The following is a 17808-nucleotide window of genomic DNA, read 5'->3' on the forward strand; positions in this document are numbered from 1 at the left end:
ACAGACAGAATCCTTGAATTGATATTGTTCTTACAAAATTCCATAGGAGAATCCAGTAGCTAAGAAAGGGACCTAAAGGATTAGAACAAATACCAAATGAAAACTGCACTGAAAAATGTCATATTTAGTTTTTTTTATTGCATGCATATAATATTACAATTACAAAAATCAAGATTGTCAGGGGCTTTATTAAAGATTAACCTGGCATATAATTCAATGGTGGTTTTTATTAGGGCTGTGTGAAGCTTCGGGTGGTGATTCAATTCAGAGGAGATTTGGCCTGATTCCTTGCCCGAATCTCCGAATCCAAATCAAATGAGGGGACCATTTTAAACTTCCGAATCAATTCAAAGCTCTCTGTATCTTTGGAAAAGATTTGGAGAGCTCTGATGATTTGGACAGTCCCCGGTAGCTGCAGCAGGGAGCTGCAGCTGGAGTCCAAGCTGGTAAGTATTAGGGGTAGGGAGGGAGGGCTGGGGGAGGGGACCATGGGGGGATCCCTGCCAGCCCCCTCAACTCCCCCCACTCCCCCAGCCCCGCAATGGCTGCTCCCACCTGCCCCAGCTCTCGGTGCTTTATAAAAAAGCCCTGGTGCTCACCGGGTGCTGCCAGGTTGAGGGGGGCGGGGGGCGATCCCCGCTGCCCCTCACTGCCCCAAGATGTATGTGCACAAGCCCCCTGACCCCCCCCTTTGCTCCCCCAGCCCCACCACGGGTGCGCCACCCAGCCCAGCTCTGGCCCTTTAAGAAAAAAAACCCAAGAAAAGTCCCGGGACTCACTCCTCCTGCAGTGGCCTCAGGGCTTTGGGGGGATCCTGCAGAGCCCTGCATGTGGTTTGGGGCAGTGGGGGGCAGCAGGGATTACTCCCTTACCAGCAGGAGTGGTAAGTCCTGGGGCTTTTCTGGTTTTGGTCTTTTTTCTTAAAGGACCAGAGCTGGCCTGGGTGGGGCACCCGTGGGGGGCTGAGGAAGTGAGGGGGAGTTAGGGAGCTCATGCAGAGCCCCCCATGCAGCATGGGGCATGGGGGGGAGCAGGGATTACCCTGCCACCCGGCAGCACCTGCTGAGCCAGGGCTTTTTTTTTCCAAAGAGCTGGGGCAGGCAGGGCAACCATTGCCAGGTTGGGAGAGTGGGCAGGGGAAGGGCCTGGCTGATTTGGAGATTCGGTGGCAGCCTAGAGATTTGCACAGGCCTACTTTTTATGGTTCTTTTGAAGGAAAAGATTGCCTTATAATTGGAACAATACAGTAAGTGTCATTACCTTCATTATACAGATGTAGAAACTGAGGCCATGGATAGGCATTACATTTGTAGCACTAAATATGTTCTTTTTTTGTGAAACAAAATGTAAGCAAATAGTGGCTCAAACTTGTAGCACTAGAAAGACACTGAAAGTGCTACAAAGTGTTGCACTTTCAAAGAGTAACTTCTCAGCACTACTGTTTTGTAGAGCTACATGTAGTGCCTGTACAGAGACATGTAGTACTACAGCATCCCACATTCTCCAAAGAGGAAAGACAGAGGGAGGGAGACCAGCTGGACCCCTGATATCCCTCCCTGCAGTGAGTTGTCAAAGATTCCTGGTTCCACAGCCACTTAAAACAGTCCTGATGTTCTCTGGGACTGTTTAAGTGTAAGTGTGGGGGAAGCCACTTCCCACAGCTACTTGAACAGGACCACCAGGATCATTCAAATGGTGGCAATAATTCCCTCACCCTAACCCTTCCCTCCTTGGCCCACTCTGCCACTTTAGTGCTCTGAGAGCAGCAATACTGGGGCAGCAGGGCAAGGGTACAGTTGTCTTCACTCCTGACACCTCTGCAATCATTGACAGCCTGTTCCCTTCTCTGGTAGAGAAGGAAAGTTGTCAGTGATCAGACTCACCTGGAGGCAGGGGAAACTCAAGGAGTAGCCTTTTATTGCCTCGTGGCTGGTGCTATTGTAGCTCTCCAACAAGGGAGCTAGAACACTTGTACACCCTCAGAACATTACATTTCCGTAGTGCCACAACATGTTGGACATAGTGGACCACACTGCTGTCCATAATGAAATGCCATATGTATTGCAGGACACTAGGGCAATAAAGGTTGATTGTTTAATAGTGCCCACTGTACATGGGCTAGTTGTGCTGAGCAGAACCACTAAGGCATATAGATCAGTACATATCTGATCTAAATCAATGTTAACAGAAAAGTGTTTTCCTGTCTGACTCATTGTTTAGGTGGGAACCTACCCCCTTTTTTTAGTTTTATTTGGAAATGTTAGCTGACCCTAAAATCTGATGAGGAACGACCTTGGGCTTGATTAAGATAAATTGGGATACTTTCAAATGGTGTTAATTAAATCTTTTTTTAAGTCAAAAGTCACTGCTGTAACTGTTGTTTCATGTGGTGAATCAAAATATTATTGATTCTCAGCATCTGCTCCTGATAAGTAGAATATGTGTCTGATCCAGAGTCTAATGCAATTAATTGGAGGGAGTCTCTCTTTTGACTTCAGCAGGCTTTGGATCAGACCTTACACTAGAACTAGTAATCCATATTACTTTTCTTCTCTCTTTTTCTTTCTAGCTGAGTGAAGAATTTCAGGTCAATCTCTATAATAGTAGCTATCAAACAACAGCTCTGTCATGTGACAAGGAATATCAGCCTGTTGTAACTCTTGCCCATGTTATGTGACTGGGTAAAGAAACAACCACACCTTTCTACAGTCAAATCTCCTGTCAGTCCCAGGCTTCTATCCTTCCTTTTCACTTTTCTTATCCTTTTTCTCTACTTTCTGCTTCTCCTCTCTCAGTATGGGGATTAAGACATCAGAGCTAAAATATCAGGGAATTGATTGTGCAAGTTACAGTACTTGCAAGATACTGATTTGGATTTCTGGTTTCCAAACTGGTACAACTGTAAGGCTAGGGATAGACATTCTAAAAGCCTGAGGCTGAACTGATTCAGTCTTTGCAAATTAGTCTAATCTGGCTAGGCTTAATTAGTTTTGTAACTAGACAGACATCCCAGAAATGCAGGCACATGCCTGCAGTGGCTCAGACTAGAAGCCGGGGGGCACTAGAGCAGCCCTCCCTTACTTTTCACAGTACTGAGCTGAGGGAGGTTGGGGGGAGGGCTTGGCCAGGCTCCAGCAGGACACTCTGATTAGCCCAGCAGGGAATTGATAACAGTGTTTATCACCTCTAACTCAATGTTTATCTAAACAACAGAGAACAACAGAGGGACATTACCAGCTACCTGTTGATTCTACCTGTTGATTCAGCAAAGAATGTAGCCAGCATGTGGTCTCTTAGCTAATACACAGGCACCTCCTCAGCAAGGCAGAGGGGAGGGGGGAATTCCTGCTTAGCAGGGAGTAGTGAGGGGGAGGGGGGCGAGCAGCCTGCAGTGCCTGCTGGAGCTGCATCCAAGGAGCAGAGGAGAGGGACCAGCCCTGCTGTGGAGCAGAAAACCACACCCAGTTCAAAGACCATGTAGGGATGCTGGGGAAATCTGATTTATCTTAAACCAGCAAGGGGTCTGGGACAGACATTGCATAAACCAGTTTGACATAAATCAGTTAAGTCTGATATTACATTCAACCAGGTTTATCTCAAACTGGTTTTGGCCATTCTCAGACTGGTTTCCATGCACTGAATATCTATTCTGCTACCAGTTTCTGATAACTACAAAATGCTTTATGGATAATGTCTGTCCTTAGCTTAAATTTCAGAGATGGCCTGGCATAATGTAGGGCATTCAGTAACAGGCTATAGAACTAGGAACTCCTGAGTTCTACTCCTGATTCTTCTATTGGCTAATAGCACAGCATTATCAAGTTACCTCTCTAATCAAGTTACCTTTCAATTTCAACCTCTGAAAAAAGAAAGCAAGCATTAATACCTCATAGTTTGTAACCATTTTTCATATGGGGATACTGAGGGACGGAGAGAATAAAATGACTTGCAGAAGGTCTTGGAAATTTATGATACTTGACTGGCTAGAATGTATGACTACTCATGACTTTTGGTGCTTTTCTAAAGGTGCTTTTCTTGCTGTGTCCATTAATATCTAGACAGTACCTTGCTGGACTTATAATAAAATGAACTAGACATGTAACATGAGGGTTTACAAAGTTAATGCTGAATATTTTTAAACGGGTGGTGTGAATTTGTATATGGACATTTTTGTAGTTTGCATATTACTGATTCATTCAAATACAAATTATTTTCTTGCTGTAGAAAAGCAGTTTGAGCATTCGTAATGGATTTTAAAATTGAATTATGATGATGAGTCAGAAGAAAGTACTGCTAAGGATGGAACAGAGTCATAACTTATGTGCTACATCCTGAATTAGTAATTGTTAGCACTAGCAAGCATGTGTTATGATCCTATCTAAAAGGCGCTTTTAAAAAATGTCGTCAAATTCAAGACTACTTGGTACAAAGAAAATCCTTGGTTGGAATATTCCATTTGCTATGCCAAGATGCGTGCTTTTCTTACACCAGCTAAAAAGAATGGAATACTTACTTAAAATTATGAATACTTCATTGTCACAACCACTCTGAAAGAAGAAAAGAAAGTAGACTTCCAAATCCATGGCTTTACTGAAGGCTCGGAAAGTGAATAACTAGAGAGAGAGAAATTTGATGGAATCCTTTCAAGATTAAATGCACAGAAAGATAGAAGAAGCACTATGGAGCATATTCTGCCTTCAGTTGTATCCATGGGATAGATAGTATATAATTAAGAACAAGGTTTGGCCATGTATGCATCAATTTAAAGCTTAGCAGAGATTATTCAGCTTCAGCCACTTAATAAGCTAAATTGAAGAGAACAGAAAATAGACCACTTACATACTTGTCTTATTTTCAAAACTGTTACATTATCTGTAGACTGATGTCCCATGCAGGTGTAATATTTTATTTGAAAAGTTTATCATAATTTCTATTCCTTTTTCCTGAAAATGGGTCTCTGTTCTCACTGCAGTTATTGCCAGAGATAAAACCATAAAAATACTTGATTCCTGTAGATCAGGTGTGGGCAAAGTCCAGCCGGTGGGCCAGATCAGGCCTGTGGTAGACTCCATTTTCCACCAGCCCCTGCCTGCATCACTGAGGCCAGTTTCCATGGAGACTGCAGGAGCAGTGGGGCCATAACAGCGCAGGGCCAGGGTTTCCACAGAGAACAGCCCCAAAAGTGCTGGCAAGGTACGCAGCTGGGTGGGGAACTGCGCTGGCACTAGGATCTTTTGGTGGTGACAGTCTGGTCCAGAGCCAGGGTAGAGCTTTGATCCATTGCCTGCATGCCCCAGACATGCTGTCACTATTGCAAGATCCCAGCTCCAGCCCCAGAGCTGCTCCCTGCCCAGCTGTGTGCTCTGCCAGTGCTTCTGGGATGGGTCTCTATGGAATCTCTGGCCCCATGCTGTTATGGCCCCGCAGCTCCTGGGGTCTCCATAGAAATTGGCTGCAGCAATGTGGGCAAGGGCTGCTGGGAAATGGAGTCTGGCCACCAGCCAGATCTGCCATTTTGCCCACCCCTGCTGTAAGTTGTGCCAAAATAGACATGGCCAGAAACCAAAATTTCTGTTCCATGGGAAAATTCAAGGTTTCAAAGATTTTTTAGTTTTAAAATGACATGAAAAGCCAGTGTTTCAAAATTGCCCTACAAACAAATATTTAGGAATGAATGGTTTTGGTAAATCAAAGTATTAATTAAGGAAAACACATCTTAAGAATCTTTATATATGATACTATTTTATCTTTATCTCACTATCTTATTGTATAATTCATAACATTTTGAGGTTAAGTCATTTTAAAATTAAAAATGACTAAATATAATTAAATAGGTCATATGGTGATTAGGGTAAAATAGGACAATTTGTATGTTTTCTGTCCCATTACTCATGTTGGCCAGACACTACAGAGCTACCCAAGGACTCCCATTGACTTGACTGGGCCTTGGATCAGATATTAATTAGCTATCTATATTTGGCCTATAGTGTATCTGTTCAAAGGGTGTCAAAGATACAGCCCATGGGCTGGATGTGGCCTGTAGATCTATATTAACTGACCCACAGGGCTGCCTGCTGCATGAAGCACATGTTGGCCCTGGCCCTGTGAGCTTCATGTAACATAGAGCCTGTCCGGCATGGGCTGCACACAGTGGCTTGGTTCTGAATGTTCAATCTGTGGCCAGTCTGACTCGGGCCCATAGACTAATTCCCATGCCCGATCCAGTGCCAAAGGCCAGTCTGGCATAGGTGTCACATGCAGTACATGCCCCAGACCTGCATGCTGCATGTAGTGCATACCTTGGACTGATCCCACATGCTATGCTTGTGCCCCTTGTCCCCCACCCAAAGCCCCTGCCCCCCAGCACCGCTGCCCCTTGCCCCCACCCAAAGCCCCTGATCCCCAGCCCTGCTGCCCTGTGCCCTCCACCCAAGGCCCCTGCCCCCCAGCCCTGCTGCCCCTTGCCCCACCCAAAGCCCCTGCCCTATCCCGCTGACCTGTGCCCTCCACCCAAAGCCCCTGCCCCCCAGCCCTGCTGCCCCTTGGGGCGGGCTGCGCTGCCCTGCTGTCTGCTCTGAGGTGCGCTCACAGTCTCTGCCAGCATGGAGCTGATGTTGGAGCTGTGGAGCCTGGCACAGCTGTTTGCAGCCTGTCCACTGCTTGCTGCAGCTGCCCAGAGCCCACGCTGGCTACAAACAGCTGCATCAGGCTCCAGAGCCCAGTCACCAGCTCTGTGCCAGGAGCGGGGGAGACACCAGGGTTGTGCTGCCTCAGAACCCTCCCCCACTGCCCGCTCCGAGGCGCATGTGCATGAGCCGGTACAGAGTTGATGCCTGGGCTCTGGAGCCCGGTGCAGCTGTTTGCAGCCTCCCGGCTGCAGGCAGCCCCGGCTTTGGGTAGCTGCTGCCAGCCAGGAGTCTGGGCTGCTCCCAGTAGGCAGCTGGGTCACTGGCAGCAGCTCCCCAGAGCCTGGGTTGGCGTGGCATGCTGAGCAAATGTCCTTGCATGCCATGCCCGGCACACAAGCTGGGGGTTGCCGACCCCTGATTTAGCATGTGAGGCTAGTCTGTGAGCCTGATCCAGCCAGCAGACTGACTCTGTGTCTCTTATCCAGCCTGTAAGGCCAGATGAGTTTGACACCCCTGCTTGATGCTACTTACTTTTCTTTTACTTTAAGATATTCCATAATCCCTTCTTCAAACAAGCAGGAACCTAATTATGGATTCCTTCTCATTTGTCACTCAGTCCTTTACTCATGCAAACCCCCTCTATAGGTGACACAGGGAAAATGCCTAGGGATAGATTTCATATAAACAGAGTAAGACATCAAGTAAGACATCAAGGAGTTTTGTGATGTCCCTCACAAACAAAACAGCCTGTCACAAATAATGTGTTAACTCACAACTAAGCAGCTACTTTTTCCAACTCAGAAAGATGCTTTCTAGACATACTAGCCAGTAAACAGATTTTGATGCTTACATTTAATAAGCCTCATTCAAAGTTATTCCCTGAACTTTGGTAGGAATTAGGTTGCTGTCTCATTCTACATATTATTTTTCTGTTAATATTGTTGGTGGAGAAGATCTCTAATAAAATATTTCGTTCTGAAGGACTCTATGAGTTCTGAAAAGACTCTGCAATTTTGCTATTCATTCTATATCTCAAATGATTTACTCATTTTGTGAGTCAAAATATTTTTGCCACAGGGGATAAGTTGCATTTGTCTGCACTGTATACACCTCACATGCTTCAACCATTTCTTTCCAGCATCAAAACATCCTTTAGTTTTGTTTTAGCCATGATTTGTAACTGACAGACACTGACTGAATCTAAAACTGATTCAAGTATGTTGGTAAGTTAGTCTTTCTGCCCTGTGGCAGATATAGGCTAGGGACAGAAATTACACATAAACTGGCATAAGTAATTGGAAACTGGCTCAAATCTGTAATCCAACAGAAGTTCAGTGCACATAAATGACTGAAACTGGTTTAAGATAAACCTGGATGGATATAGTATCAGACTTAACTGATTTAGGTTAAACTCGTTTATTGAACTTCTGTGTCAGATTCCATCCAGAATCAAGTTAACTCACAGTCCCCCAATGTCCCAGGATGCTTTGCACTTCCCTTATTCCCCACCCCTCCCCAAGGGTTGGCAGGCTAGCCATGGCCCAAACTGTCTGCCTGGCTTCTGGCCTGGGCCCTGCAAGCATGTGGCTGCATGTCCAGAATCAAAAGTGAATGTCTGTTTACTTGCTTATCAGTTCAATCTATGCAGCTTAGACTAACCTGCAAAGACTGAATCAAATCTGTCTCGGGCTTTTTGACTGTACTTAGCCCTAAACAGTGCATGGCATTCATTTTTTAAGCTGCACCTATATATGTTCCCTGTACACAGAGACATTCCTAGGGGTGTGCGGGGCCCAGGGCATATTAGCCTGTGTGGGGCCGGGGGGTTGGCAAGCGGCCAGAGTGCAGAGCGGGTGAGGGGGATGACGGCGGTGCACGGCGGCTGCAGCGGGGCCTGTACAGCACTGTCTGCAGGGCGACCCAAAGTGTGGGGCCTGAGGTAGTCGCCCCGATTCGCCCCCCAGGCACGGCCCTGCTTGTATATAGTGACGCACCTCTGAAACTTGTGTGATTTTGCTTTTGGAGGATTTTTTAGGGTTGTCTTCTTTTTCCTTAAAGCATTTCCTTTGGTATGAACATACAACAAGGTGTAGGGCCTTCAGCAATGGAGGCCTTCTGGAGGTTGCAGTCACAACAATTTCCATTACAATAGATGACATAGTGTCTGATCTGTGAACTAACAATATTTAGATAAGTACAGTCTTCAAGCACTTTCACACACCATTTTTAAAAAAGGGAACAATTGTCCCAATTCCCTTCTTACCAGTCTAATGTCCAGTGTTTCAAACTACTCGTGCTAGCACAGGGAAATCCAGTTTATAGTATGTATGATTCTTTCTATCAGATACTAGGAGGGAGGAGGAAGCCTTTAAGTTCCATATCCAAAGTCATGGAAATCAGTCTAGCCCTCCAACATTTCTTTCTTGCTGGGGCATCTCTGCCATCAGTGTACTGAGGGTTGCGGCTGGGAAGAGATCATGGTCAGAGACGTTGAAGTAATAGGCTGATTTCTGTGACACTGGATATGAAGCTTAAGGGTTTTCTCCTCCTTCTAGGAATCTGAGAGAAGGAATCACATATTCTAAAAACTGGACTTCCCTGTACTAGCAGGAGTAGTTTGAACCACTGGACATTAGATTGGTAAAAAGGGATTAGGGCAATTATTCCCTTTTAAAAAACCGTGTGTGAAAGTACTTGACAACTGTACTTACTAAATATTATTGTTAATTCACAGACCAGATACTTTGTCACCTATTGCACTCTAAAGCCTGTGATAGCTTTTTTGCTGCAGGGCTTTTTGAAATAATCCTAGTCATGCCTTTGCACAATGTATTTTATGATGAAATCCCTTCACTTAAAAAAATTAAATGAACTTAAAAAAACAAGCTCAATAGTAATTCAAGACCTGTAACATGCATAGAAATGTCTTTTCTTCTCACATGGATGAGGACATTTGAATATATCCACGGCTAAGTTTTGTAGGTGGTAGGTCTTAATGGCTTGCAATGGAGCTTTGAGGGATCTAAGTTCAGGGATAAACTGCTTCCTAACTGATGAAGGTGAGAGCAGGCCTTAGGGTTTATTTTAGGGTACACTATAATGCAGTCAGAGGTATAACTGCAGCAGACCCAAGATCAGTGTTTCCTAACCAGTGTGCCATGGCACAAAAGTGTGCCGTCAGAAATGAACAGGTATGCCGTGGAATTTTGCCATGGCAATGAGCTACAATGAGGTACAATAAGTATGAGGATGGGGAATGCCTTAACAGGTGTGACGCAAAAAATGTTTATTAATGTAAGTGTGCTTTGGGCTAGAAAAGGTTGGGAAACATTACCCAAGATAGTTGCAATCAGTTGCAGTGCAGACCCAGCAGCAGGAGCCTGAACATGGTTAGTGGTTCAGGTAAGTACCCAGTGGATTTATGCAGCTCGTGCAAAGTCCTGCCATTGTGTCTTCCTTGCTAGTGTTACCTAAACTGAGGAAATTAAAGTTAGGATTGGGTATAAGTACCCCATAATTGGCATACAACCTACACCGAGCCTTGGTTCAACAGTACGATCTTTTCACTGTCGCAGATTCCTTCCAAACTTCCAGACTTTGGAACAAGAAAGCCCTTTATGTCTCTGTCCACTTGTTTTCTGAGCAGTAAAATAAGCAGGTGTTTAAAATATCACCAAAGCAAAATGACTGCCCCTGCAACAGCGGTAAGGAAGTATGAGTGCTCTCATACAGTGTCTCCTTGAAATGTTCTGTGGCTAACGCTATAGGATATGAAAGCCACCATAAATTACCAGTGTGGCAGCAGATCCAATTATGTGGCAGCTGTGGTTGAGCAAACTTATGTGGATTGCCACTTTCCCTTTTAGACTAGCTTCCATTGACTATGAGAAAGAAAGGTTTGTTAGTAGCCTATTATGCTCTGAAGCCCTAGTCTGACATTATGTTAGAAAAATCTTTTTCTTTCTTCTACTACCAAGTTCAGATAGCAAGATATCAGTATGAATCAATAAAGTACATTACAAAAAAGCTGCAATTTAAGTAAAAAGAAAAAATGGAGTGGTGGAAGTTATTCGCCTAGAACATCTCAAGAAAAGTGGAAAAGAATTGAAAGGTCTGGTTATAGCCAGTTTTTGAAATATCTCTTGAATACAAAACAAGACTAACAGCAAATAAGAAATAAAAAAAAGTCAAATGAAGACCAACTAAAGGAAATACTTTCAGAAAATGATTAAATGAATAATAGTTTTCTGATGTGAGGTGCAGGTTATAGAAAAGTCTCAAGGATGTAAAATAGAAAGAGATGATCTTATTAGGGAGACTACAGTATGGTATGGGAGCCTGAGAGCAGGAGAATTACCCATGAAAGTGTTAGAATAATGGAGCAAAAGAGGCAAGTGGGAAGATGTGAGAAGACTGAGGCATGTGGATTTTGGGGAGTGAGGCATCGAGACTGACAGGGAAAGAGGAAGCATATCACAGAGATCAAATGGGTGTGCACACAGTAGGTATGCAATCTTTATTCTGTATGTGTGCACACCATGTGTAGGCTCTTCACACTTGTGTGTGTGGCTATGTATGTGTTCACATACCTGCACAATGTGTAGATATTCACTGTGTGTATACTGTACCCGTTCACACTATGCTTGTATGTACATTACTATAACAACTTAATTTCCAGATGAAGCACCATGCAAGGTTTGTGCATAACAGAGCACACTTTGCATATGAACTGTACAGTATATGTGATTTTGTGCGCCTGCGCCCCTTTGTGTGCTGTGCTCTATGGTGTGCGTTTATGTGTGTACTCTGTCTTTGCGTGACAGCAGTATGACAGTGCGTAGGTGCACTTCGTGTGCTCTGCAGGTCTGTATGCATGCTGCAGTCTGCAGTTGTATGCATTTTGTTGTACTTTACATGTATGTGGCCTGCAAGTTCTGAATATACACATAGATTTCACAGATGTTTATTGAGTCCGATACCCTGCACTGGTCAAGAAAGAGCACCAGGGTCAGGTGACCCTAGCCAGGTGCTTATCCAGTCTCCTCTTAAAGACCCCCAAGGTAGGGGAGAGCACCACCTCCCTTGGAAGCCCATTCCAGATTCTGGCAAACCTTACCATAAAGAAGTTCTTCCTGATATCTAACCTAAATCTGCTCTCTGTCACTTTGTGGTTGTTGGTTTTAAGCACATTGGACTCTGCATGTGCCTGCGTGCTGCACTCCACATGCATGTGTGCATGCTATATTCAACATGCATGCTGTCCTCTACAGGTGCTCTACAAGCAGATGGTTGACATGCTCTGCATACATGCATGCACATGGGATTCTCCATGTAGGTGTGCCCTCTGAACTCTACATGCATGTTGTACTCCACATGCATGTAGCTGACATGCACGCGTGCACGTTGGACTACATGTAGGTGCATGCAGGAACGTGCAGGCTGCGGGACATGCAAGCAGTTTGCCTGCCTGCGGGCACGCTGTCCCCTTGGCCGGCCCTTGCCCGCGTGCCGCCGTGCCCGCAGCGTGTGCCGGGGCCGGGCCGGGCCCCCTCGCGGGCAGCGCTGTGCGGAGGCAGCCGGGGGCCGCGGGCGCCAGCTGCTCGCGGTGGGAGGGGAGCGGAGCGGAGCGGAGCGGAGGGGAGGGGAGCGGGGAGGTGCGGGCGGAGGGAGGGGCCCAGCCCCTTGTTCCACGAGCTCGGCTCGCTCATTCCTCCCGGGGAGCCGTGCCAGGAGCAGCGGCCGCCGCGGCTGCCCCGCGCTCTCGTCCCGCCGGGCCCGCCCCGCGCCCCCCGCAACTCCGCGGCCGCGCCCCATCCCGGCCCCGCTTCTCCCGCTCGGGGCGCCCCGCGCTGCCCGCGGCCCGGGGCCGCCCTTTGTTCCCCGCGGCGCGCAGCGGAGCCCGGGGCCGGGCCGGGCCGGGCCGGGCAGGGCAGGCGCGGGAGGCGGGTGCCGCTCCGCCGGCGCCGGGCGCGTGGCTCCTTTGTGTGCGGCCGCCCGCGCCCACCTGCCCCGGGAAGAGGCGCCGGGACCGGGACCCCCCGCCCCGCCGCGGGGCGCAGCGCGGCGAGCCCCGAAGGTGGATCTATCCGAGCCGCCCGCGGGACGCGGAGGGGCGCGGAGCGGAGCCAGCCGCCAGCATGGATGTAAGATTTTACCCGGCTGCCGCGGGCAGCGCCCTGCCCGGGGACCCCGCCAGCCTGGACTTCGCCCAGTGCCTGGGTTACTACAGCTACGGCAAGGTGATTCCTGCTCCGCCGCCTCCTGCCGCGCGCGGGGCCGGGGCCGGGGCCGGGCGGGGGCCGGAGCGGAGCGGAGCGGAGCTCCCCCCGCGCTCCGCAGGTTGAGGCTGCTAGAAGTTGCCCGTAGCAGCGGGGAGACTGGGTCCCTGCCCCTTCCCTGGGTTTGTCATGTAGTTACAGCCCCAGGGGCTGGGGGGTGGGCAGCTGGCCTGGGCTCCTGCCCCTGGCAGGCGGCGCGCACCAGGGAGGTTGTGGGGCAGATCTGGTACTTTTTTCTCCCCCCCCCCCCCCCCAAGCAAATGAACTTGTCCCTTGCCCTTTCCCCCCAGCAGGCAACAGCGGGTGGTTTTGCAGGGCCCCTGGGTGCCCACCTGCACTGAACTTGGCCAGGGCAGGTCCCACTTCTGCTCCCAGGGTTTTGTTTGGGCAGAGCTCTGCTGGCCGGGCGGTTTCTAGGTGCATCTTTCCAAGGGGGTGGAAGGGGGAACCTGCTACCTGCTTTGATTTTTGCAGTGATGCCAGGTGCAGTCTCTAACTAGCACATTTATTCTGAGCCTGAGGATTAGCTCAAGGTTCGTGTACCTGGGCTGCTACCATTGAGAACGCAGCCGCGGACGTGGCTGTCAAAAAGTTGTGGGCCGGCTCGCTGCATGTGCCACTTGCCTCTCTTTTTGTGGCCCATGTAGCGTGTAGAACAGTTGTTTGCAGGCATAAAGGAATGGGCGCTCCCCAATGGCCACATTGATTTCCAGAGATGCATTGAAATACGTATGCAGGCTGTTTGCTTCCCAAATTCTCTGAATCTGAGAAACGCAAAGTTAAGAGTGACGCGGGGACTTGCGCTGTTTTGAAAAAGACTTGGCTGTTTGCACTGTGATGTGTCAATAGCACATTGAGCTATTAGCGCTGGGCCCTCACACATGCACATAAAGATCCCTTTCACACTGTGTTTTTCCTGGTGCTGTGTTTGCCCAACCTCTGGGGCCTTTTGTGAGGCAGGATCTGAGATGCTGGGGGAAGGAAGGATGCTACACGAAGTGTTAATTTAAGGTAAAATCTGATGTGTTGAGTCCTTTGCAAATTTCTAGATAAAGTCTGAGGCAACTGTAGAGAACTACAAGAGGGAGAAATAATTTGAGTTCAAAACCAGAGGAACGGTACCTAAGTAGGTAGAAACTTTCTCTGGGGAGAGTAACTTCAGAGTACGTTTTTTGCTCCCCTCTACAATAGTTGTAATTTCACTGCTGTGGTCTTCAAGATCTGGTGCTGCCTTGCTATTCAAAACGTACAGATACACTTTCACTGGGAGATGTAAAACAGTGTTCCCGGGGAATGTACGCAATTCATGCATTGCGCGTGCTCTCTGCGAATACAACACTGAGGCTATTAGCATGCTGCTTTGTTAATAGTTAATATAAAAAGAAAAAGAGACACAGTATCATGAATTAAAGATGAAGTTGTCAACCTTAACTTTGAATCCTGTTAAAGACTGCAAGAGCTCTAAATGCCTGGGAAATATGCACTGTTGTCTGGTATGCCAGCTAAATTTGAAAGCTTGCACTCCTTGACATACTATACACTTACTGTACCTTTCATGCATTGTGTTATGTACACCATGCACTTATTTCAGGGGCTAGTCTTGTCTTGTATGAATTGCTGATTTTTTTTTTTTTTTTCCTGCATCCGAAATCTTGACTGGCTGCTAAAAGAGAAGTTTTGTTGTGTAAACTAAGTTGTTTCTCATGCACACAAAGTTTACATGTACAAATACAGTCTATACATTTTTCATTTTCGGGAAGAAAGGAAACAGCACTATGCAGAAAGCATGAGGCACAGCTAACTTTTTCATCTATAAGATTGTATAACAATTTGAATTCCATTTCTCTTTGCCCTTTTGCACAATTCTGGCAAGGATCTTGTAGGCCAAGTTCAGTCTGTTGCAAGAGATATTTTTATAATGAAACTCCACTTACAATGGATGTACATGGATCAGTTGTTACAGATACATTCTTGCATCCTTTTGACTTGATCCTGAGTGGGCCCATGCACCCCGAATTTTGCTTGTATCATTTGAAATAGTGAGTATTTGAAGATCAGTCAGGAAAGCAGTAGTGTACAGTACTGGCGTTCCAGGATCAGAACAACCTGTGACTGATTTCCTTGAAGGGAAGCTCCTTGTCTCTATAAATCTACCCATTCTCTGGAGCAGAGTGCTCCCCCAACCACACTTCTTCTGAACGCAGTCCCTCTGTTATGCTTCTGTGCGCCTCTTCTCTGCTCCTGAACAGGACACTAACATAAGTGCCCTAAGCTAACTCTTTACCTGCAAGTATACTCTAATTGATTTCTTCTACAGAACTGCGCCTCCAGCTTATTTTCACACTTAGGGTTGGTCAAAACTGGCTAATTACTCCTGGTGATTATCACTGATTTTTTTGGGAGTATTGCTTTTGGTTGTCAGATATGCTTTGCTGGACAGAGGCCTTTAAGCATATGCTTAAAATTAAGTACAAGAATAGTTCCAGAATTACTGTTTGTACTGAAGTAGCTTTTAGGAGATTCTAGATCAGGATTTTATTGTGATCATAAACTTCAAAGTGGTTGTATGGTAAATAGATAAGGCAACAGCAAAAACAGGCATCAGAAGATGAAGTGACTTGCCCAAGGTCACACAGGTAGTCAGCGGCATAACCTGTGTTGGAAATAATTTGTCCTGAGACCTAGTCCAGTGGTTCACCAAGTGTATGCTGAATCTCAGTGACTTGAATAGGCTCACTTACATAGTTGAAGGAATATGTGCTTAAATGCTTTGTTAGATTGGGGCAGTACTTCCTAAGTATCCTGTGCTGGGATAGAAGTAATGGAAGTCAAAGTATAACCTGCCCCTCTGTGCGTTAGAGATGGTGGTAGTTCTCAGCAAATGAGGCCTGCTTCCAATTGGTAGAACTGTATAGGCACACTATGATTCCCTGTTTCTAAAAAAGTTTTGCTCGTGTTTATGTGCACTAAAACTTCACTAAAAAATAGCTGTAAAAATTACAGAAGGTTGAAAGGGACCAGCTGTTAAACATTCTACTTCTGTCTTGAGCCCTTTTATGGTTCTGCTGATGGAAAGTAATTTTGGACATTTGCTATAGCTTAATAGTTTTTTCTAAACAAACTTTTCCACTTATTGGGTAGATTACATGCCTTGTAACTGAAAATATTTAGGGAACTACCATTCATCATAATGAATAAAGAGAAATGGTAAAGTAGCCACAGTTCTCCTAGTGCTATTAAAAAAAATCAAACCACCACAGCTTGGTCCAAGTTACCATTATGGTTACAAAATTAGTGTCCTTATCCAAAAGTTTACTGCAATAAAAATGTATAACGTATCTATTTTAAATGTTAAAAAATTCATATTTGGGTGCCTTAATTTAGATAGCAAATTTAGGTGCTAGTGTGATTTTTTTTTTTTTTTTTTGGTTGAAATATTTTATATTTTGGAAATTGAGCCCAATAAGTTATCTTTTTACAGTTATAAGAGAGAGAGCATTACATGGCAGCCTTACAACAGGGAAAGGGTAATCTCAATTTTCCATACTTTGTGTAAGGAAATGCTTTACCATTTTGGCAATCGAGGATCCCAAGCGCAACAGCGAAACAAGGACCATAAGCCATGTAGCAGGCATTTTCAGACAGAAACATGATTAGTACGTTATCTGCAGAATTGTAGTCCTGGTGGTTGCATCTCTGCCTGGATTTTCCTACATGTTCCAGACTACTAAATCTGAAAATAGAGATTGTGGATTAAAATCCGTAAAAGGTCTTGTGATTTTTCTTTTACTTTACCACCTCAATCTGGGTTGCTGTTTTATCTCAGTGAACCTCTTGCATAACTGGCAAGTTTCTGAGATATTATTTCAGCAAAAGTCTGAACAGAGATCTGCAGAACTTCATTACTACACAGACAGTTACTGTTGGGAAGCAGGGTGGTACAAAATGTCTCCCCTCCCCACCCTTCCCTTGGGGACCAAGATGTAGCTCTAGAAATGCATGAACTCTGGTATAACTAAAATACTGTTTTTTCAGTCCATTGTCCCTTCCTAATAAGGATTTCAAGGACTTCATGGCAAATTAAAAATAGAATACAAATTATAATTTGTACTATTGCTAGTACTTGCAGTACATTTTTTTTTTTTTCCTGGAGTAATGATCCCACAGCTTTTCATGTCTTGAATCTTCTTGAGCAGCTAGCTTTGAAAATGTGTCCTTATATGCCAAGGGCAGCAACTTACAAAGAACTATGTTGTTTTGAATGAGCTTGTGTATAATGGTGATACTAATTGGATTGTGCAGTGTAGAATTTTTTTTTGTTCAAATAATGCAACTTCTGTATTGAATAAACCATTTGTATGTAAAACACATGGAAAAGTTGGTTTTAAAAGCAGTTAACATAGCAGAAGCTGTTTTATCCTGTTGAAGATTTTTCAGCAATTTTCATTACAACTAATTACAGTTTAATCCACAAGAGACTTTTAATGATGTACAGTAGTGTATGAAGAGTGCTAGGTTTTATTATTAAGATTTTCTGAAGTATGTATAAAATGGCACATGGAAAAGAAACATAGAAAACTTATAAAAGAAGCTCATGCATAGTCATAGTTCAAAGAATTGGAAAAATGAGGTTGTTTTTTTAAACTGCCTTTTGAGTCATAACATTGCTCGTATTACATTTTAGTCCCTGATATGAAGTTATTGAGTCTTATTCTCCCTATGAAGTAGGTAAGAGAAAATCAGAAATAACAATATTCCAGGCTCGTGTCTATACTATGCAATCTCTACCACTATAACTATGCCAGTGTAGCTACCCTGGCAGAGCCCTCTAGTAAAAAAGATAGTATACGCAGCTAGAAGGGGAGTTACTGCACGATTATACCATCTCCCTGAATGACATA

General features: G+C 45.5%; 1 protein-coding gene across 4 annotated transcripts in view; it reads left to right on the forward strand.

The window, feature by feature from the left end:
• The first annotated feature begins 12351 nt into the window (after window positions 1–12351).
• TOX3 (TOX high mobility group box family member 3) overlaps window positions 12352–17808 on the forward strand; it is a 103839-nt gene continuing 98382 nt past the window's right edge. For 2 of the 4 annotated variants that reach the window (XM_019497522.2, XM_019497525.2), the window contains exon 1: window positions 12353–12868. In XM_019497522.2, the coding sequence (XP_019353067.1) occupies window positions 12767–12868 (102 nt within the window). In that variant the 5' untranslated portion in view covers window positions 12353–12766. Of the gene's footprint in view, window positions 12869–17808 lie in introns of all 4 variants that reach the window. The other 2 variants (XM_019497523.2, XM_006275498.3) reach the window with 2 other exon arrangements.

Source organism: Alligator mississippiensis, chromosome 10 (genome assembly GCF_030867095.1).
Source record: "Alligator mississippiensis isolate rAllMis1 chromosome 10, rAllMis1, whole genome shotgun sequence".
Lineage (NCBI taxonomy): Eukaryota > Metazoa > Chordata > Crocodylia > Alligatoridae > Alligator > Alligator mississippiensis.